The sequence below is a fragment of the Triticum dicoccoides genome, chromosome 2B, assembly GCF_002162155.2.
Source record: "Triticum dicoccoides isolate Atlit2015 ecotype Zavitan chromosome 2B, WEW_v2.0, whole genome shotgun sequence".
Lineage (NCBI taxonomy): Eukaryota > Viridiplantae > Streptophyta > Magnoliopsida > Poales > Poaceae > Triticum > Triticum dicoccoides.
This window is the reverse complement of record NC_041383.1, coordinates 415,338,757-415,361,142: the sequence shown is the minus strand read 5'-3', so window position 1 is coordinate 415,361,142 and position 22,386 is coordinate 415,338,757. Positions and strand designations below refer to the sequence as shown.

Here is a 22,386-nt window from a genome sequence, read left to right as displayed (position 1 = left end):
TATCCCTCCGCCGCCGCGAGTCGCCCGATTCCCCTTTCTCCTCTCCCAATTTCTCGCCGCCGGCGACCCTCCGCCCCGCCTCCAGCCGCCATGTGAGGGCGAATGTGGAGCTCCGGACGCGGCTCCGGCAGCAGATCCGGCCGGGAGAGGGACCCATAGTGCGAGCGGTGCGTCCGGTCCGACGGCACGAGGAAGCGCGGCGCGCGGAAGTGGACCAACCGCGGGCTTTCGCTGTCGGCAAGCTTCAACCGCCGTGAGACGGTGGAGTACGACCGTCGGCGCGCGTCGTTCTCCTCCGCGTGTTCTTCGTACGCCGGATCCTCCTCCTCCTCCGCCGCGGGCTTCCTCCCCGTGAAGAGGGAGTGGTCGGACGAGGAGGAGGAACCGGAGCCGCCGGCGCCGTTCGCCTTCGTCCCGGTGAAGGAGGAGCCCGAGGAGCCCGCTCCGCTCGGCCGCCGCGGAGTCATCGGGCCCAAGGACTACGTCACGGAGTTTGACGCCGTCGCCGCCGCCATCGCCGAGCGGGGCGTGCGCGAGGAGGAGGAGCGTCGGCGCCACGCCGAGGAGCTCGAAGCCCTCCAGTGGCGCAGGCGGTCGCCGACAACGTCACAGCCAACGAGAAGGCGGACGAGTGGTGCCGCATCCGTAAGGAGCAGGCGGAGAAGTACGTCGATCTCTGCAGCTCCGGCGAGGGGGGTTGAGCGTCCGGCTCCTCCACGGCGTCGTCCAGTTGCCGCGACCTCGCCGCCATCAGATCCGACCCCCTAGTACTAGTTTAACGTAGTATATAATATAACTATGCTTGTAGTTTGTGATGAACTATGTAGTATGCCATGAACAATATAGTATGTGATGAACTCTGTTCGTGCAATTTCTCTCGCGAAACAATTTTTTAAAATTATGCAGGTTTAGATACGGGTTCTGCTCAGCCGCGTATGTTTTTTACCCGCAAAAACGATTTTCGTGAACCCGCAAACGCGTTTTGCGGGTCGTATTTTTGCGGGGTCTACTAGAGTTGCTCTAAGAACACCAAGTGCCCCCTCTCACCCTAAAAATAGAGTCATGTCTTATATACATTCGTATATAGTCCTGAGCAAAAAAATTTGAAACGAAAGGTAGAGTACATTCTACCTTATATATTTCAAAATAGGCCGTAGCCCGGAGACCATAGGTCCATTACATGAAGCTTATGTTTTGCACCAGGGCGCATAGGCCATAAGCTGCCCAAAGAACAGAAACAGACGGGTGGAAGGAGAGAAAGGAGAGGAGAACAGGTACAGGCACAACTACATTATGCTTGTAAACTATGCAACCACAGCAAGACCGCCTGTTTGCGTTCTGGGCTCCTTGCCCGATGGCTTCATAACTTGAGGAGATCTGACGCGTACCGGCGTGCATATGTTGGAGACCAGATTTTGCCATTGAACACCCGATCATTCCGGGCATGCCAAAGAGTGACCGCAGCAGCAGCGACAAAAACATTCCAAGCAGCTGACGAAGGACAGCGTGGTTGCGACACTTGCATGAACTCCAGGAGGTTAGTAGATCTTGAAGCAGAATTCTCCAAACCGAATCTGTCCCAAAGAGCAGTAGCGAGAGAGCATCGCAAGATGATATGATCTATGGACTCACGAACACGGAGAAACTTACCAGGTTCAGACATAGCAAGGATTGACAGACTGAGAGTCGTGAGCAAAATGAGGGAATCCATATCTAAAATACGTCTATATACATTCTTATATACTCTATATTAAAATCTCTAAAAAAGATATATATATTTAGTAACGGAGGGAGTAGAAACATCACCGAAATTACAGATATCACAAAACAAGAGACGGACACCGAGCATGAAGAGTTCAACACGCACAAAAGTCGTGGCAAGTGCAAGGGTAGCCGCAGCCGGCGGCAAGGTGCAAAGGGAATATGCGCTGCCGCTGATAGGATAGGTCTTGGTATCGTACCGGTGCAGTGTGCTTCTCGCCTTTTCCTATAAGTAAGCAAATGCCGCTTCCTCGGCTATGGACACAAACAGCAGAAGCAGCAGCCCGAGCCTCGTTGCCAAACTGAAGCAGACCAAGCTTTCCGTTGTCAAAATAGCTGGTTTTATCCAGTGCTGCTTCATTTTCTCGGTTGATTCTTGTAGCCATGAGACAAAGCACTGATACTTGCTCCGATCACCGTAACATATCGCTTCTCCCTGTTTTCGGTCAGCTTCCTCTCCCCCTCGTGGCTTGTCAGTTCCCGTCTTTCCATGTTCAGTATGGTACTACTCTTGTGCACTTGTAGCCAATCTCTCCCTACCCTGATGCTACTCTTGTTTCTTGTTTATATACAAGTCAAGCGAAAATGGTCCTCAAAAGGGTCTCCACTGGATTGCACCCATAATTGAAGCTTGCTATTTTCTCCTCTTCACTATTTCTTCATCGCATATCTCGCATCATTTTTGCCACCATCTTATAAGCCGTGTCCGTGTTCAGATAATAAGATCTTGGCTGCAATACTCACGCGCCATCCATCCAAGATCCTACCCATAAACACCTCTTATCTGTTGTGTTGCTTCCTTATTTGTTGAATCAAGAAAGTAGAGGAGAAAGAGAAAAAGGAGGAAAGGGAAAAATGTCAACAGTAGGACATTGCCAGCGTGCATCTGGGGTAAAAAAAACCAGATCATGCTTTCTCTCTGCCTAATTGTTGTCTGCCTTGAAACCGTAAGGAACCTGTAAGCCAAATCCTTCTTCCCTTCAATCTGGCCGCTGGGCACGCGCTGGCCATGGCGTCCATTTTGGCACCCGGCACCAAGATGAAGAGCCTGGCTGCCAGGCCGAGTGTTACCTCTGCTTCGGTTTTTTTCATATCCGTGATGACCAGAGAGCTCGCCTGCAAAGTTCAAACATGCCACTATGCAAACAGAGCCTAGCTCTCTTCACACGGTGTGGCTGCAGGAATCCTTATATTTGATCATATCTGCGACAAGGCATCCGGTCCAGTTTGGTATTTTAAAGTGTTGTTGTGTTGTTATATCTTCTTGTCCAGTATCTGTAGCTGTGAGGATTTAATAATACTATTTTGCAAAAAAATTGTGACATTCTTCTCTGCCCTACAACATACTCCCTGTCACAAAATAAGTGTATGGAAGAACATAATAAATACAATTAAAACAGTTGTAAATGTGAATACAATGAATCAAAATTCATGCAACCAACAGGGCAACCCAGAAAAGCAATATTCAGCATATACATTATATTCGGAAAAAGGGAATACAACAGGTCTGAGCAAAATTGAATAGATTCTCGACTCAGATTCTGTATTTGTATATAAAAACTAAGGCAGCCTCCGGCATACTTTGAAATCCCAGAGTAAGCTTTGCATCAAGGAGTGACACAACCAATGCCAAGAGAAAATAACAACAAGGATGTGATGCATGCTTTATTATTCACAACTAGCCAACTACCACTAGGATCTGTCTCAAGCACAATCCTCTATTAACAGTCTTAATCTCTATAATTGCCAGAGAAGTGTTCTTATTTTTCTGACCAGCCACTACAAGCTTCAAAAGTCAACAAATAACAAAAGGAGAACAAAAATCTCGGAAGAAATAAGACCAAAGATATACCAGCTACAGCCTTATGATAACAACCAGATAATGAACTTTGCAGCTTATTTTGGCCACTCAGACTGACGACTGCTAGTTCATGAACTTGCCCCATACAATGGAAGAACCAATCGGCTTTGAGATAACCTTGTGTCCCTAAATTTATCAAAGAATAAGAGGCTGTACAATTCTAATAAGCGTAGCTGTGGGCAAAATGAGTCGAGGATTCCTATCAAGGAACATCGCCAACACGTATTCTTACAGGCAAGGGTCTAGCAATCAGACCATCCATCACCCAGCCACCATTTGAACCATCATGCTTGACATGTGTAAACTCCCTCTGAACATAATCCAGTGATGCTTCAAGCCTTCCACCTGGTCTACACTCGGAGGCAACATTGAATGGTTTGAAACCCATATATTTCTCTAACCAGTACAGATAGTTAACATGGAATAGAGATTTCAGCATGTCTTCTGGGGAAGATCCCTCTTTAAGAACAACCTACAAATGACAGGTAATATGTTAACTACTATAACAGAATCAAAGTTAAGAAATAGTTGCATCAAGATGAACTCACACAAATTTTCCCCTTGTAATCCGTAAGAAGGTATTGCTCATTTTTGTACAAATCAAACAGTGCATATGCATCTTCCTTGTTCTCAATTATTTCACTAAGCTTAGAACCCAATTGTAACCGTCGATAGATTGTATCTGCAGCATCTTTTGCTTCTGCTGACAAAATCTCACTTTGCTGGCAAACAAATCAAAGAAACCAAAGATAGTGAGAAATGAAATTAAATAAAGCAGGAAAACATTCTTCAAATCAAACGCCTACAATTAAACTACTTTACTATTCTCAATAAAAAGAACTAGTTAAGTAATTATAACCAACTCTAACAAGAAAAGCCACGATACTTGGACATGACCGAGCATATGTAGAACATGCCTCCTAACTTTATTTTCTAAAAAAAGGTCAGCGATGAATAGTAAGAAGTATTCTTGACTTACTTTAACTTGAGCACCCATGGATAAATTCGGAAAAAGTGGCTCCTTGTCGTTAACCTCTTTGACTGAAGGAACTTGTCCACTTAATAAATATTCACTAAATACCAAACCTACAGAAAATAATAATTGAGCAAATGCTTAAAGACGTCCTTGAACACTGTTGAATGCCAAAGAAAAACATTACACAGGCACGTGCTTGAGCTAATATGTATAAATGTATGCTAGCATGCTTGTTAGACATGTAAAAAGTAGGAGAAAACGCAATGTGCCATTAAATCTAAACCCAAAATATGGGAGTAACAGAAAATAATGTTTTTTTAACCTTAACAGAAAATAATGTTATCTATGGAACGCACCATAAGAAGCCATATTTAATTTTCTAACGCTAAATTTATAGTAAATTCATAAAGAGGGCGAAATTTATACCTTAAAAGATCTACATTTTCCTCCAACAATGGGTGTACACAAACCAAACACATTAACATTCTTCGTGAAAGACTCTCACCATAAAATGGAGATAAGAGTGTACTTCGTGTGTTATTTTCAATTCAACCATCAATTGGACAGTCTCTGTTAAGCTTTTACCTCATTCTGAACATTTTATATTCCATATTTCAGAAAAGAGGTGATAAACTCAGCAAAGTAATTGCAAGCAATTCTACAAGACTAAATAGTGGATTTCCCAGCTCTTTGCATATCTTATAGACAAAAAATTCCAGCAAAAATATTTTATTGGGTTTTTATCATTTATTTTTTAGCCTAAATAATGAGACACCTAAAAAATAAGATGCTTCTTTGAGATGGAACAATGGCATTTTTGAGCAAACATCTAATGGAACAAAGGCATCTCATGGAACGATGGCAGTTTTTAGCAGTTGTAACTTCTAATGGCAAAACTTAGTGGGACACAACTAGTGGCAGTAATGATAAAAACCCTATTTTATTGGGTCAGTTCCTGATGAGGAACAGTAGATGAGGAACATGAAAATATAATCATATGTCAAATCTGTTTGGCTACTTCTAGATACTTCTGTTGTGGTCTAGTATTTCTTTTCTTTATCCTACCTACTGTTTTCTAGAGTCTTCTAGTTGTGAGTAGCTATGAGTAGAATGGTGAACCTTAAATAATGTTTCTAGAGTATCCCAGCTATAAGTAGAAGTATGTGAAGGCTTCCCAAAGCCCTATAAATAGAGGTCCTCACCTCTACTTTGTACGCAGACTATGTACCCCTACCTATAATAGAACTTGTTGTTCTTATCTAAGATCTTGGAGTAGATCTTGTGCCCTAGGAGTTCTGGATTGAACTCTTGCTGCCCTATCAGCCTACATTCGCCTCTAGAGCGATATCTAGCGCAGCACGTTGAAGCTGTTCCTTCAACACTTGTGCTGTACACATTGTAGCAGCAAGGTGGAGTTGCTCCTCCACAACCTTTGTGCTGCTTCAGGTGGTATCAGAGCCTCGTTGATCCATAATCGTTCTTGCTGTCCTCTTCGAGAGCAAGTTGCAGCAAGCAATGGAGCAATTGGAGAAGAGGGTGGATGCTGCTGAACAACAAATCAAAGAGCTGCGTGAAGATCTAAATAGGAGATTTTACCAGCTGGTTGAGATGATAAGAAAGGCTGTCCCCCCTGCTACCAATGAAGGAGATTCATCTAAAGAAGAGGAAGATGTTCATCAAGGAAGATGGAGAGGTAATCTTGGAGCAAGATCGTCACGACAACATGTTGTTCAACGTGCTTCAAGAAGGCCAATTTATGTTGAGGCTTCTGAAGGTGAAGAATATGATGATGCCCTTGAAGAACCAAATCTCTACGCATATCGGAGAGCACCCAACCCTACATATGCAAGAGATACATACAAGGTGAAAGCTGAGATCCCACGTTTTAATGGAAATGTTGACATTGAAGGGTGCCTGGATTGGTTATATGAAGTGGAGACTTTCTTTGAGGTCATGGAGGTTCCGGAGGATCGTAGAGTTCCTTTGGTCGCATACAAGCTGAAAGGAGGATCCGGTGCATGGTGGCATCGCGTTCAAGAAGAGCGCAGGCTGAGAGGAGAACCTCGTGTTAGAACTTGGCGACAAATGAAAGGCCTCTTGAAAGGGAGATTTTTGCCCGCTGATTATGACCAGATCCTATTTATCCAATTTCAAAATTGTGCTCAAGGAAATAGGACTGTTTCAGATTACACGAAGGAGTTTCTAAGGCTACAAGTGAGGTGCAACCTTTGCTGAAACTGAAGAGCAACAAGTTGCAAGGTACATCAATGGTCTCAATGATGCTATTCAAGATCGATTGATGATGCAACAAATCTGGTCCATTGATCAAGCACAAGCTCTAGCCTTAAAGGCCGAGAGGTTTGTGAGGATGAGAAAGACAACTAAGGCTCCATATCCTCCATATCCTCATACCGAAGGCTCATCTAGGAGCCAACCTAATAGAGTGGAAGAAAAGACCACTCCACCAAAGACAAAACAGCCTATCCCGAAGCAAACTAGAGGCAAGGGTAAGGCAAATGAAGGCCCAAAGTGCTATAAATGTGGTAAAGAGGGACACATATCCAGCGGTTGCCCACTAAGGAAATTTGTTAACACGACTATCCATGATGGTGAAAGCGATGAGGAAGAATACGAATCTGAAGATGTAGACGGACAAGAGGTTTGTCAAGAAGAAGGTGAAGAGGTGGTATGTGTGATCCAGCGTGTCCTATGTTCCACACCACAACTGGATGACACACAACGGAAGAAAATATTTGAGAGCAAATGCACGGTGAATGGCAAGGTATGCAAACTAGTGATTGATAGTTGCAGCTGCGAGAATCTTATCTCCCAGAAGTTGGTGGACCATTTAAAGCTTGAAACCCATGATCATCCAAATCCCTACACTATTGGATGGATCAAGAAAGGAGTGAATATGAGGATCACCAAACAATGCAACCTGCCACTTTCTTTGGGTAAGCATTATCGCTCAAATGTGTTGTGTGATGTGGTTGACATGGATGCCAGCCATGTTCTTCTTGGGAGGCCTTGGCAATTTGATGTGGATACTACACACAAGGGCAAGGAAAATTCTTACTCTTTTCATTTGGAACAAGAGAAGGATCATTATCTTACCAAACAAAACCGAAGGTAATACCTCTAAGGAGGAGGGGAAAACTATGTTAACTATCTCCCATACCTCTCATGAGTTTATGGAAGACTTGAAGGAGGCAGATTTGTGTGCTGCACTTGTTGTAAAGGGAGAAGAGCACCTGACTATTGAAATTCCAGCAAAGGTACATGGTTTATTGGCAGAATTTTAGTACATACTTGGGGAGCCACATGGCTTGCCACCGATGAGAGGAATTCAACATAGAATTGACTTAATTCCGGGAGCAAGTCTTCCTAATCTTCCACACTATCGAATGAGCCCAAAGGAGCATGATATGTTGAAGGAGAAAGTGGAGGAATTGTTGCAAAAGGGGCACATTCGAGAAAGTATTAGCCCATGTGCTGTACCAGCCCTACTCGCGCCAAAGAAAGATGGATCTTGGCGCATGTGTACGGACAGTAGAGCCGTTAACAAGATCACCGTAAGGTATAGATTCCCTATTCCCCGTCTGGATGATATGTTGGATCAGCTTAGTGGAGCAAGAGTGCTCACAAAGCTAGATTTAAGAAGTGGATATCATCAAATCCGTATAAGACCCGGGGATGAATGGAAGACCGCCTTCAAGACAAAGGAAGGGTTGTTTGAATGGCTAGTCATGCCATTTGGACTCTCAAATGCACCAAGTACCTTTATGCACTTAATGAATCAAGTCCTTAGACCCTTCTTATCCCACTTTGTTGTGGTCTATTTCGATGACATCTTGATCTATAGCAAGGATGAGGATGAACACTTTGATCACATTCAGAAGGTGCTAGAAGTACTAAGGAAAAATGAGCTCTACGTCAACTTGAAGAAATGTGTTTTCCTGCAAACACAACTTCTTTTCCTAGGATTCGTCATAACATGTGACGGCATTCGTGTTGATGATTCTAAGGTTGAAGCAATCCGAGAATGGCCAACTCCTAAGACCATTTCTGAGGTAAGAAGCTTTCATGGCCTTGCAACTTTCTATAGGCGATTTGTTAAGAATTTCAGCACTATCATGGCACCAATTACGTGTTTGAAGAAAGGAAAGTTCCAATGGGCAGAAGCAGCTGAAGCTAGCTTCAATGAGATTAAACAAAAGCTATCACAAGCTCCTGTCTTGGTACTACCTGATTTCAACAAGACTTTTGAGTTGGAGTGTGATGCAAGTGGAGTAGGCATTGGAGCTGTCCTATCTCAAGAAAGGAAGCCCATTGCTTTCTTTAGTGAGAAGTTAAGTGAAGCTAGACAGAAATGGAGTACCTATCAGCAAGAATTATACGCCGTTTTCAGAGCGTTGAAAACTTGGAAAGTCTATTTGCTGCCTAAAGAGTTCATTGTTTATAGCGACCATCAATCCTTGAAGCATTTTAGAAATCAAAGGCATGTTGACCGCATGCTAGCAAGATGGGCAGCATATCTGGAGAGATTTAACTATCTCATCATGCATAAATCTGGAATAACTAACAGAGTGGCCGATGCTTTGAGTCGTCGTGCATGCCTCTTGACTTCTTTTGAAGCTGAACTTCCGGGCATGGATCAAATAAAGGAGTTGTATGAGGGTGACGAAGACTTTGGCCATGTTTGGGTAAAGCACGCAAGGGGCCAACCATTAGGTGATGACTATTTGATGCAAGATGGATATCTCTTCAAAAATGATCGTTTGTGCATTCCAAGAAGTTCTCCACGTGACAAGCTGGTTAGAGAGCTCCATTCAAGTGATCTTAGTGGCCATGTTGGACGGGACAAGACTATCGCTAACCTGGAAGCTCGCTACTTTTGGCCACAACTAAAGAGAGATGCTGGAAAGTTCGTTCAACGGTGCCCCGTATGTCAGACCTGCAAAGGCCAAGTCCAGAACACAGGGTTATACATGCCTTTGCCTGTTCCTGTCGCTCCATGGGAGGACATTTCTATGGACTTCGTCTTGGGCTTGCCAAGAACAAGACGAGGAAGTGATGTTGTATTTGTGGTCGTGGATAGATTCTCTAAGATGGCTCATTTCATCCCATGCCACAAAACAACGGATGCTCATCATGTGGCAAACCTATTCTTTCGAGAAGTGGTCAGACTTCATGGAGTACCAAGGTCCATCGTCTCAGACCGTGATAGCAAGTTTCTTGCTGCATTTTGGCTCACTTTGTGGAAGCAATTCAACACTGAATTGAAATTTTCTAGCACTGCTCATCCACAAACAGATGGACAAACGGAAGTGGTGAACAAGTTTTTGGGTAATCTGATCCGTTGCATTTGTGGAGAAAGAAAGGGACAATGGGATTTGGCTTTATCTCTTGCAGAATTCTCCTACAATAACTCCAAGCATAGATCCACAGGAAGGAGCCCTTTTTCCATTGTCTACACTAAAGTTCCATCACATGTGGTGGACCTGGTGAAGCTACCACCAAGGGGAAACTCAAAATCAGCATTGTCCTTTGCTGATAATTACACCGAGTTATTTGAAGAGATTCGCGGTGCTTTGGAAGCACAAAATCAGAAATATAAATAACTTGCTGATTGCAAAAGGAGGCTAAAATCATTCCAAGCCGGTGATAAGGTGATGGTCTACCTTCGAAAAGAGAGACTGCCTTTAGGTGTTAAAGGGAAACTTAGGCAGCGAAGGTATGGGCCCTTCTCTATCGTGAGGAAGATAAATGATAATGTTTATGTGATAGATCTTCCAAGCGACTCGAGGGCGAATTCCAAACAACCAGGGGAGAATGATGAGGAACAGTAGATGAGGAACATGAAAATATAATCATATGTCAAATCTGTTTGGCTACTTCTAGATACTTCTATTGTGGTCTAGTATTTCTTTTCTTTATCCTACCTACTGTTTTCTAGAGTCTTCTAGTTGTGAGTAGCTATGAGTAGAATGGTGAACCTTAAATAATGTTTCTAGAGTATCCCAGCTATAAGTAGAAGTATGTGAAGGCTTCCCAAAGCCCTATAAATAGAGGTCCTCACCTCTACTTTGTATGCAGACTATGTACCCCTACCTATAATAGAACTTGTTGTTCTTATCTAAGATCTTGGAGTAGATCTTGTGCCCTAGGAGTTCTGGATTGAACTCTTGCTGCCCTATCAGCCTACATTCGCCTCTAGAGCGATATCTAGCGCAGCACGTTGAAGCTGTTCCTTCAACACTTGTGTTGTACACATTGTAGCAGCAAGGTGGAGTTGCTCCTCCACAACCTTTGTGCTGCTTCAGTTCCTCCTGGCTATGATCTTTGAACTTGTACCAACGATCTATCCTGCTACAGATTTGCATGCAGCTCTCCTAGATGTTCTTGAAATATAAATATATATTCTTGTATTTTTAGAAGTATTTTATATTTTAAAATAACTTATCTTTTAAAATGTACTTAGTCACATTGATGAAACAACATGTCTAAAAGGAGCAACATCATGGTATATATCAGGCAGTCATATTCCTATCATTTATCAACTTGTCAAGATTGGCCAGTTTATGCTGCCACTGCCGGCCCGAATTTTGGTTTGTCTTCCTCTTCCATGAGAATCACTTACCTTGAAATTGACAAATTTGCATGAAATACGACGTCGCAAACTAAATTTCAATATTTGCCAAAAATATGGGCATTAAACTAACTGTGGATCTTTGCCTAGTTCAATTTAGTCCTGGCATTTTTATCCATCACAAATATACTGATTTATCATTTATCTACCTAACCATTTTAAGTTTTAGTCACAGAAAGATGTGCCATAGGAGGATTCAGGGCTAGGATGGCAGCAGAGAAGAAAGCAAACTTACTTGCACGGTAAGGATTCAGCGTCCTCAGCTGAATTGATTGATAAGACTTAAGGTTGCAATACATGTGAACTACAGTAACACCAGCAAATGAAATAAGAGCCAGTGGTACTGATGAGCCAATTTGGTTAGCTAACGCTATGCCAAGCATTATGCCAACAAACTTGCTAACCATTCCCTGCGCTTCACCCTTTGCAATGACCTGAAACATAACTCAATTGATTTCAGTCACTCAGGTGAAAATATGAAGTGAGTCACAGATATCGCATTGAGTATTGAGCATTGAGTATCTTAAGAAGTAAAGGTCACATGGGTAGTTCCTTTATAATATAAAAATGGCAGAAGTGCATCCAAGAAAGAAAATAGTACTACCCAGTTGTACTGATGCCACTGCAAGGTGGGGTTGGCAACTCTTTGCCATCCAAACAATATCAAAAATTATGCATGCGCACACTATACAATGTTGGATGTGAGCCCATGTTCCATCCGGCCCATAAGGCCCAGGCACGGTCCAGTGACCTAGAAGAGGAGCTAGACCATGTCTGGTCAGATGTGCCGCTCCACACCAGAAACAACAGCACGAGGTGCGTTCCTCTCTCGCAACATGGTATCAGACAAGGCTGCAGAGACGGCGGCGGCGCCGGTGGTGTAGTCCGGCGAGAAGACAGGGTGAGCGGCTGGAGGCGGAATACAGCGAGGCGGCGCGGTTGACTCAGGCGAGAAGAAGCTGCGTGAGCTTGCAGCAAGGAGGCGGCGGGTCTGGGCGCAGAGCTGATGCTGTGTGGTGCGTGCTACTCTGCTGCTTGCTGGAGTTGCTGCTGTGTGCGTGTGTGTGCGCTGATTGTAGAAGAAAAATAGTGGAGAAGTGCTGCTGTTTGAGGAGAAGATGGCTGCCACTGCTTGCTGCTGCTGCTGCTGAGCTGCTGGAGTTGGTGCTAGTTGAGAAGATGGAGTGTGACTGGAGCTGCTGCTGGTGGGCTGCTGGAGTTGGTGGCTAGCTTCATGGTGCTTGCGCGCGTAGAAGAAAGGTTCTCACAGCTGAGTGGCTGCTGATTGCAGAGGAAGGAGCTGGTTGCAGAGGAAGGAGACACAGCATTGGAGGTGGCACAGCTAGGAGAAGAAGAGGTGGAGGCGTCATGGGGACTGAACTTACCGCTGCTATAGAGAAACTTCCGCAACTCATGGCTGTGAAGGCCGCCGAGGGGTCAACTCCTCCAGGTAGCAGAATTGTTGTGCCTCAAGCAGATCAGGGATTCAAGCTTGAGCTCATGCAAAATGATGTCAAGCTGAACGGTGTGAGCAGCTACCTGTCGAGGCAGGCCTTGTTGATCATGAAGACAAGGGGCCTGACGGGGTATGTTCTTGGAACTGCTGAAGAACTGGCTGACAAGGAGAGCTCAGAATGAAAGAAGTGGAGTGTTACTGACTCCCTGATATTGACTTAAATGTTAAACTCCCTGATTCCAGCGATTACAGTGTCTGTTGAGGCATTGTCGAATGCTTCTGCTGTGTGGAGCCTGCTATCCATGAGGTATTCATTTCGGAAGGGCAATTTGCTCATGTCTCAAATTGAAGACAAGATCCACGCTGTTCGTCGAGGTGACAGAAGTGTGATAGTGTATGTGAACGAGCTGCAACATTTTTGAGCGGATCTGGATCAGTCCATAGAAATTGCCAGGAATTGGGTTGAGCATAGGCGTGTGATGCAATTTCTCAAAGGTCCAGATCAAGGTTTTGAGAGCAAACATGTGCTACTACAACAGCCGACGCTTGTGTCCCTTGATGAGGCCACTGCTGCGATATCCCAATGGAGAAGAGGAGCTGTCAATGAATCTGGGAAGTGTTATAATTGTGGTTAAACGGGGCATGTGGGCTCCGTCGCGGCGTTCCCATTCCGTCCGTCCTGCTCCGGGTGAAAACTTGATCTTCGGGATCGGGCGGTGGCGGCTATCTGTGGTCGTACCCTTCTGGGAGGCACCATTTTGGAGTCCTAGCCTCGTTGTTGTCCACCTCACCTCTCCGTTGTGGTTGCTCATGGTGGAGGTCCCCGTTGGCACCAAGTTGTCCTCTTCGCACATCTGTAGTTTGCTTGGTTGTCGGTGGGGTGGTGCGTCGGTGCCCGGCACCTTTGTATCTTGCCTTGGGTGTGTATGTCGTGTGCGGTGTTGGCGTGTGGCTGTATCGGTGTCTCAGTTGGTTTGTGGTGATGGTTGCTTTATAATATAAAGCGGGGGAGGGGGGGAGCCCTTTTTGGGAAAACTGGGCATATCAGCCGTTTCTGCACTGGCCAAAAGAGGCAGAGGACGAGGATATAGTGGTGGCACTAGCAGCAAGGTGGTCGGAATGGGAGTCGTGGTCGAAATGGGAGTCGTGGTCGAAAAGGGAGTGGCGATTCTTGGAATGCTCCCAAGGCAAATGTAGCTGCTTCAGCTGAAGGGAAGCAGCATGCAGGAGGACTGCTACCAACTATGCCAGCTTTGTCGATACAGATGAAGGTAACATTGAACACGCATCAATAGCAGCCCATAAAATGAACACGGAATGGGTGCTTGATTCTGAAGCATCACATCATGTTGCTGGAGACTTTAATGAGTTCAAATCTTATGTTCCACACTCTCACACATCAGAAAAACATTCACACAGCAGATGGCACAGCCCAGCCCATCGCAGGGTGTTGCACGTGCCAGCTTCTCTCATGAACTTAGTGTCCTTGAGTGCTTTGGTTGACCAAATTGATTACCCAATAATAGTTGACAACTTGGTGTTCTTGATCCCTAACAGGTAAGCTTCGTGAGCTAGTTGATACAACGGTGAGGAGAGGTGTTGATATCCTTTGCATCCAAGAAACCAAATGGAGGGGACAGAAGGCGAAGGAGGTGGAGGATACCAGCTTCAAGCTGAGGTACATGGGGACGACTGTAAACAGAAATGTACTAGGCATCTTGATCAACAAGAGCCTCAAGTATGGAGTGGTAGACGTTAAGAGTCGGATTATCTTGGTCAAGCTGATAGTTGGGGACTTAGTTCTCAATGTTATCAGCGCGTATGCCCTCAAGTATGGAGTGGTAGATGTCAATAGTCAGATTATCTTGGTCAAGCTGGTAGTTGAGGACTTGGTTATCAATGTTATCAGCGCGTACGCTCCACAAGTAGGCCACATGAGAACACCAAGAGGGAGCTCTGGGAAGGACTGGAGGACATGGTTAGGAGTGTACCTATTGGCGAGAAGCTCTTCATAGGAGGAGACCTCAATGCCACTTGGGTACATCTAATACAGGTTGACGGAGTGCATGGGGGCTGTGGCTATGGCATCAGGAATCAAGGAGAGGATGTCTTAAGCTTTGCTCTAGCCTACGACATGATCGTAGGTAAGACCCTCTTTAGTAAGGGAGCATCACATCTAGTGACTTTTAGTAGTAGCCAACACTCTAGCCATACTGATTTCATCCTCTTGAGAAGAGGAGACAGGCGTGCTTGCCTAGATTGTAATGTGATAACTGGAGAGAGAGTTGTCCCTCAACATACACTTGTTTTTTTTTTGGAAAAGAGGATAAACCCCCAGCCTCTGCATCTGGGTGATGCATGCAGCCACTTTAGTAATTATTCACAAAGACCTTACAAAGTAATACATCAGTAAGCCCACCATCTTGGCAACACATGTCGCTACTCCTATGCCCTTGATGAAGGGGTGCCGAATACCAAACAGATATCGCACCTAAGCCTAACATTTCACGCCTGATGCCCCAGCCCAGCCACATACTGGGACTGTGTCACACACCGGTCCGGCGCACTCTCAGAAGCCACCGCCACCATCTTCCACTAGCCCATCTCCAGAGCAGGTACTGACGCACCAACCTTGTCAGGTCTGCCTCGACGCCACCACGGCGCCAGACAGCGCCACTATCCTGCACGTATCCATCCGCCCGCGCCTGTCGCCGAAACTCCGCAGCGTCATGCCGCCGGGATCCACCGTCGGCCTTGCGGTAGATGGAATACTGCTCCTCCTCTAGTCCCCTCCAGCCAGCACTTGCTCCAAAACGATGCCCCTAGGAGGGCGACCGATACCAAAGGCGCAGTCATCGTCCAATCCAGGAGACCCAGATCTAGGGTTTCCCCCGAAGCATACCGAGCCTCATGACGCAAACTGCAATGACGATGCCTCAACAAGGAAACGACATCGGAGACGCCGCCATCATCTACCATGACCGAAGTTGGCACGATTTTCATCGGCAGTCGCGCCACCAGTTCGTACGCCGCCGGCGTCGCTGGTCCCTTCCACCTGAGCAAACTCCAAAGACGATGCCCTCAGGAGGGACTACGATACAAAAGCATCGTCATCACTCGATCCCAATGAGACCTAGAGTTTCCCCCGGAGTTGCCCGCGGTGTCAAGGACCCAGACCAGGGTTGAATCCCGGCGTGATCAACAGAACCCGTCGAGATCCGCCCAGTTGCCCGCAGGCCGCACCCGCCACCGCGCCGTCCGCAACCCGGTGACCATGGGTCAGTCACCGGACATCAGGAACGCGCCCAGCCACGGCCAGATCTGGCCGAGGCCAGCGATCCCGCGCCGCCGCAGCCCTCGTCGCCATATGCTTGGATCTGATGGAGCCGTCGCCGCAGCTAGCCGCCCCGCCTCCCTAATGCGCCAGCATGCCCCACCAGAAAATACGCGCAGCCGCCGCCGCACCGTCGCACGACCTACCGCGTCGCCGCCGAGCCGCCCCTCGCAAGCACCTCGCTCCTCACCAGCACGCTGAGTCGCGCGCCGCAGAGCACCAGGGGAGGAGGGAAAATGGCCCCGCCGCCATACACTTGTGGTGGCTGACTTCTGCTTTCGGATTCGTATCCAGAGGTAGCTCAGGCATTCAAGGAGAGGGTCATTAAGGAGTGCCCTTGCGAGGAAGGAGGTAATGCTGACAATATGTGGATGGAAATGGTGACTTGCATTGTAAGGTGGCCTCAGAGGAGTTTGGAGTGTCCAGGGGAAGTAGAAGCGAAGCTAAAGATACATGGTGGTGGAACGATGATGTCCAAAAGGCTATTAAGGAGAAGAAAGATTTTTTCAGACGCTTTTACCTGGATAGGAGTGTAGACAACATAGAGAAGTACAAGGTGGCAAAAAAGGCCGCAAAGCAAGTTGTGACCGAAGCAAGGGCTCGGGCGTATGACGACCTCTACCAACGCTTAGACATTAAGGAAGGCGAAAGGGACATCTATAAGATGGCAAAGATCCAAGAGAGGAAGACAAGGGATGTCGACCAAGTCAAATGCATCAAGGACGGAGCAGACCAACTCCTGGCGAAGGACGAGGAGATTAATCATAGATGGCGGAAGTACTTCGACAAGCTGTTCAATGGGGAGAATGAGAGCTCTACCATTGAACTGGACGACTCCTTTGATGACAGCAGGCGTTTTGTGCGGCGGATTCAGGAGCCTAAGGCCAAGGAGGCTTTAAAAAGGATGAAAGGAGACAAGGCGATAGCCCTAATTGTATCCCCATTGAGGTGTTGAGAGGCCTCAGAAACACAGTGATAGTATGGCTAACTAAGCTTTTCAACCTCATTTTTGGGGGCAAACAAAATGCCAGAAGAATGGAGACAGAGTATATTAGTACCAATATTCAAGAACAAGGGGGATGTTCAAAGTTGTACTAATTACCGTGGAATTAAGCTGATGAGTCATACAATGAAGCTATGAGAGAGAGATTGAGCACCGCTTACCAAGAATGACAAGATTGGTTTCATGCCTGGGAGGTCGACCATGGAAGCCATTTTCTTGGTACAACTTATGGAGAGATAGAAGAAGCAAAAGAAGGACCTGCATATGGTGTTCATTGACTTCGAGAAGGCCTACGATAAGATACCGCATAATGCCATGTGGTGGGCCTTGGAAAAACACAAAGTCCCGACAAAGTACATTACCCTCATCAAGGACATGTACAATAATGTTGTGACAAATGTTCGAACAAGTGATGGTGACATTGATGACTTTCCAATTAAAATATGACTGCACCAAGGGTCAGCTTTGAGCCCTTATGTTTCTACTTTGGTGATGGATGAGGTCACAAGGGATATACAATGATATATCCTATGGTGTATGCTCTTTGCGGATGATGTGGTGCTAGTCGATGATAGTTCATAGAAAGTTAGAGCTATGGAGACAAACCTTGGAATCATAAGGTTTTAGTCTTAGTAGAACTAAAACCAAGTACGTGTGGTGCGGTTTCAGTACTACTAGGCACGAGGACGAGGTTAGCCTTGATGGGCTAGTGGTGCCTCAGAAGGACACCTTGCAATATTTGGGGTCAATGCTGCAGAGGGATGGGGATATCGATGAAGATGTGAACCATTGAATCAAAGCCGGGTGGATGAAGTGGCGCCAAGCTTCTGGCGTTCTCTGTGACAAAAGAGTGCTACAAAAGCTAATAGGCAGGTTCTATAGGACAGCTATTCGACCAGCAATGTCGTATGGCACTTAGTGATGGCCGACTAAAAGGCGACATGTTCAATGGTTAGGTGTAGCGGAGATGCGCATGTTGAGATGGATGTGTGGCCACACAAGGAAGGACAAGATCCGGAATGATGATGTACAGGATAGAGTTGGGGTAGCACCGATTGAAGAGAAGCTTGTCCAACATCGTCTAAGAGGGTTTGGGCATATTCAACGCCGGCCTCCAGAAGCTCCAGTGCATAGCGAACGGCTAAAGCGTGTTGATGATGTCAAGAGAGGTCGGGGTAGACCGAGCTTGACATGAGAGGAGTCCGTAAAGAGAGATCTGAAGGACTGGAGTATCACCAAAGAACTAGCCATGGACAGGGGTGCGTGGAAGCTTGCTGTCCATGTGGCAGAACCATTATGTTGGTACCTGCTGTGGACTCACAACTGATTGCAATCAAGGAGATGTTACATGTTTTCCGTGCCTCCATTGGCCTTAAGGTGAATTTTCATAAATCTATGATGGTGCCACTTAATGTATCTGATGAGGAGGCTGCCAGGCTTGCATCTGTCTTTGGATGTACTACTTTACCTTTCACTTACTTGGAGTTGCCAATGGGAACAACAAAACCAAGGATACAGGATCTCATGCCTCTTGTGGACAGGGTTGAAAGAAGGCTGACTGCTAGTTCCTCCATGCTGAATCAGGGTTTTCTAGGCTGCAACTTTTAACCTCTGTTTTATCTTCTATGCCAATTTATTTCCTGTGCCCATTGGATATCCCTATTGGTATTATCAAGCAGCTTGAAAGGATTGAGAGGCAATGCCCTTGGCGTGGTAATTCTGATACACCAAGACAATCCCTAGCAGCTTGGGAATTGGTATGTAGGCCAAAAGCAAATGGAGGACTGGGAGTGATTAATCGGCAAATACAGAACCAAGCCCTTCTGGTAAAGCATTTGCACAAGTTTTATAACAAGGCTGACATACCATGGGTATCTCTTATTTGGGATTCATACTATCATGGAGTAGTTCCACAGGCCACTGTCTTATGTGGCTCCTTTTGGTGGAAGGATGTTTTTGAACTGGCTGATAATTACAGAGCGGTGGCTACTGTTATAGTCAATTCTAGGGATTCAGTACTGCTTTGGTCTGATGGCTGGCATCTTGATGGATCGACAAGGCCTCTCCGAGATAGATTACCTCACCTGTTCTCCTATGCAATTGATGACAAGATTTCCGTCTCTGATTTCTTATCCACCCCTGATATTGCTTCATTGTTCAATCTGCCAATATCTCAAGTGGCTGCAACAGAGTTGTTATGCTTACAGGACTGGATAGCTAACTTACAGAGGAACCCCATGGAAAGTGATGTTTGGTGCTGGCTGGATAAAGGAAATTATTCTGCTAAAAGTTACTATACTCTGATGCACACACATCTTCCTGTTATCCAGCCCTGTAGATGGCTTTGGAAGAGCAAATGCACAATGAAAATTAAATGTTTTACTTGGTTGCTGTTCTTTGACAGACTGAACACCAAGGATTTACTAGTCAGAAGGAAATGGAGGTCCACTGATAAGATAATCTCTGTGTCATGTCACCCGCAAAAAAAAAATGTGCCCTGCTAGAAGATATGAGGATAGGATTCATCTTTTCTTCTCATGCAATTTCAGCATCAGGGTTTGGCACTACTTGCAGATTGATTGGACACACCAGGGTGACATTGCTGAGTGCATTCTGCATGCTAAAAACAGTTTTGGCCATCCATTCTTCTTTGAGGTTTTCTTTACTGCGACTTGGTGCATTTGGCTGGTAAGAAATGGGAAGACTTTCAGGGAGACCAGGCCTTCTTTTAGCTCCGGGAGATGTATGTTTATTCATGACATCTCCATGCTTGCCCATAGGGTTACGGATTGTATCAGGCCAAAAATATTAGCTTGGATTGATAGCCTTCCTTAGACATGTATAGTTAGTATAGGTAAGTTTGTACATAGCCTTTTGCTCCACAGTAAATAGTCAAAAAAAAAACTTGTTTGGGACTAAAGGCTTTGTTGTTGTTGTGTTCTTGATCCAGGAGAGATCGACAGGCAGGAGCCTTGGAAATGGAACAAAGCGTAGAGGGTTGTGGTACATGGACCGCAACATGATGGACCAGGAGGGAATGCACATGCTAGGCGCAGTTGCTGGGGATAAGGAAACAAGAGCCCCAATCTATCATTGTAGGATGGAACGTCTTTTGACAAAATGTATTAAGTATTTCCTGATGTGATTAGTGGTGTGGACAAGAGCAAGCTGCATTGTGATCCGTGTGAGTCTGTTAAACATGCCAGAAACTCATATGTGAGTAAGGGGATCAGGAGCATATCTCCTTTGTGTTAATCCACTCTGATGTATGGACATGTCCAGTGTTTATCTGTCAGTGGTATGAAGTATATCGTTACGTTCATTGGTTGCCATTCTCGGATGACTTGGGTCTATCTTCTGAAACATAAAGATGAAGTGTTTCAGTGTTTCAAAGTTTTTTAAGCACTTGTTCCAACTCAATTCAATGTGAAAATTCAAGCACTCAGATCTGACAATGGCACTGGGTATGTTAACAAGGCCATTGGTGCCTTCATGCCGGACAAGGGCATCCTGCATCAAACATCTTGTCCGGACACACTTCAGAATGACGTGGCAGAGAGGAAAATCGCCACCTGTTGGAGGTGGCCTGAGCATTGATGTTCACCATGAATGTGCTCAAGTTCCTGTGGAGCGAAGCTGTCATGATGGCCACCTTCTTGATCAACCGCACACCATCCCGGGTGATAGGTATGAAATCACCATGTGAGTTGATTTTCACCGAAAATAAATTCCCTATTCATCCCAAGGTGTGTTTGGTTGCACTTGCTTTGTTCATGATCATAGGCCATCAGTCAACAAATTGGCAATCAAGTGTATCTTTATTGGGTATTCTTCCAGACAAAGAGGGTACAAATGTTGGAGTCTGTCTGAGAGGTGAACCTTTGTGAGCAAGGATGTTATGTTTCATGAATCTGAATCCTTTTATGATGAGAAAAATGATCTCAGCGTCATGTTTGATCTCTTGTAGCGAGGGGGTACAGGCAGACATACGGCATTGACTACAATGAGACCGCTCCAGAAGCAAAGATGAACATTGTGGGGGTTCTGATCTCTTGTGCAGCAAATTTCTGGTGGCCTTTACACCAACTTGATGTGAATAATGCGTTCTTACATGGAGATTCCACCTAGGTTCTCGACTTCTGAGACTGTTGGCAAGGTATGCAGGCCGAAGAAAGCCCTTTATAGACTGAAGCAGCCTCCAAGAGCTTGGTTTGACAAGTTTAGACGGGCGGTGTGTGATAGTATGGGCAGTGCAATGGTGACCATACACTGTTTTATAGACACTCTAAAGGGAAAATAACCATCCTTACAGTTTATGTTGATGATATAACTATCAGCAGTGATGATAACGTAGAGATAGCAAGGTTAAAGGGGTGTCTGAGCAAGGAAGTTAAAGATGGTCGACTCTCAAGTACTTCCTTGGTATAGAAGTGTCCAGGTCTGGAAAAGGAATAGCTCTTTCTCAAAGAAAGTATACCCTAGAACTCCTCTGTGATGTTGGCATGTTGGGTTGTCGAGCTGCGTCAACCCCAATTAATCAAAACCATAATGTGACTGCCCAATCAGGTGATCTACTGGATAAAGAAATATATCAACGGTTGGTGGGAAGATTGTTATACTTGTGTCATACACAACCAGACATTGCATTGGCAATAAGTGTTGTAAGTAGATATATGCATGAGCGCAGAAGTGAACATCTTGAGGCAGTACATAGAATCTTGAGATACTTGAAGGGTTCTCCTAGGAAAGGACTGATATACAAGAGTCATGGACACCTTGTCGTGGATGGTTATTGTGATGCTGATTGGGCTAGCTGCCTGGATGGCAAGAGATCAACTTCAAGCCATTGTGTTTTTGTAGGAGAAAATATAGCATCTTGGAGGAGCAAGAAACAACTAATTATTTCCAAATCAACTACAGAGGCTGAATACAGAGCCATGCCTCAAGGATTGAGTGAGTTGTTATGGATAAGGAATCTATTTGAAGAGCTAAAGATTTTGAGGACCAGTTGTATGAATGTATAATGCGACAAGAAGTCGGCAATTAACATAGCAAACAACCCAGTTCAACACGATAGAACCAAACATGCAGAAATTGACAGATTCTTCATCAAGAAAAAACTGGATGCTGCGATTATCAACATAGAGTATGTGAGCTCAGGGCAACAGATTGCAGATTACTTGACTAAAGGAGTGGGAACCAGAGAATGTGACAAGATGGGGACGATTGATATTTATCACCCCTCTTGAGGGGGTATGCTGTATGTGAGCCCATGGTCCATCGGAGCTCGCTCTCTCTCTCTCTCCCCCCCCCCTCCCTCCCTCCCTCCCTCCCTCTCTCTCTCTC

At 45.5% G+C, this 22,386-nt stretch overlaps 1 protein-coding gene across 1 annotated transcript in view; it reads right to left on the bottom strand.

Annotated features, from left to right (window-relative positions):
* Positions 1 to 3,401: 3,401 nt before the first annotated feature.
* The window catches only part of LOC119363968 (protein root UVB sensitive 1, chloroplastic-like), a 22,171-nt gene continuing 3,186 nt past the window's right edge, over positions 3,402 to 22,386 (bottom strand). The window contains exons 4-7 of the mRNA XM_037629355.1: positions 11,483 to 11,681; positions 4,602 to 4,708; positions 4,171 to 4,344; positions 3,402 to 4,094 (exon numbers count right to left, since the gene is read on the bottom strand). Coding sequence (XP_037485252.1) covers positions 3,825 to 4,094; positions 4,171 to 4,344; positions 4,602 to 4,708; positions 11,483 to 11,681 — 750 coding nt within the window. The 3' untranslated portion in view covers positions 3,402 to 3,824. The remainder of the gene's footprint in view (positions 4,095 to 4,170; positions 4,345 to 4,601; positions 4,709 to 11,482; positions 11,682 to 22,386) is intronic.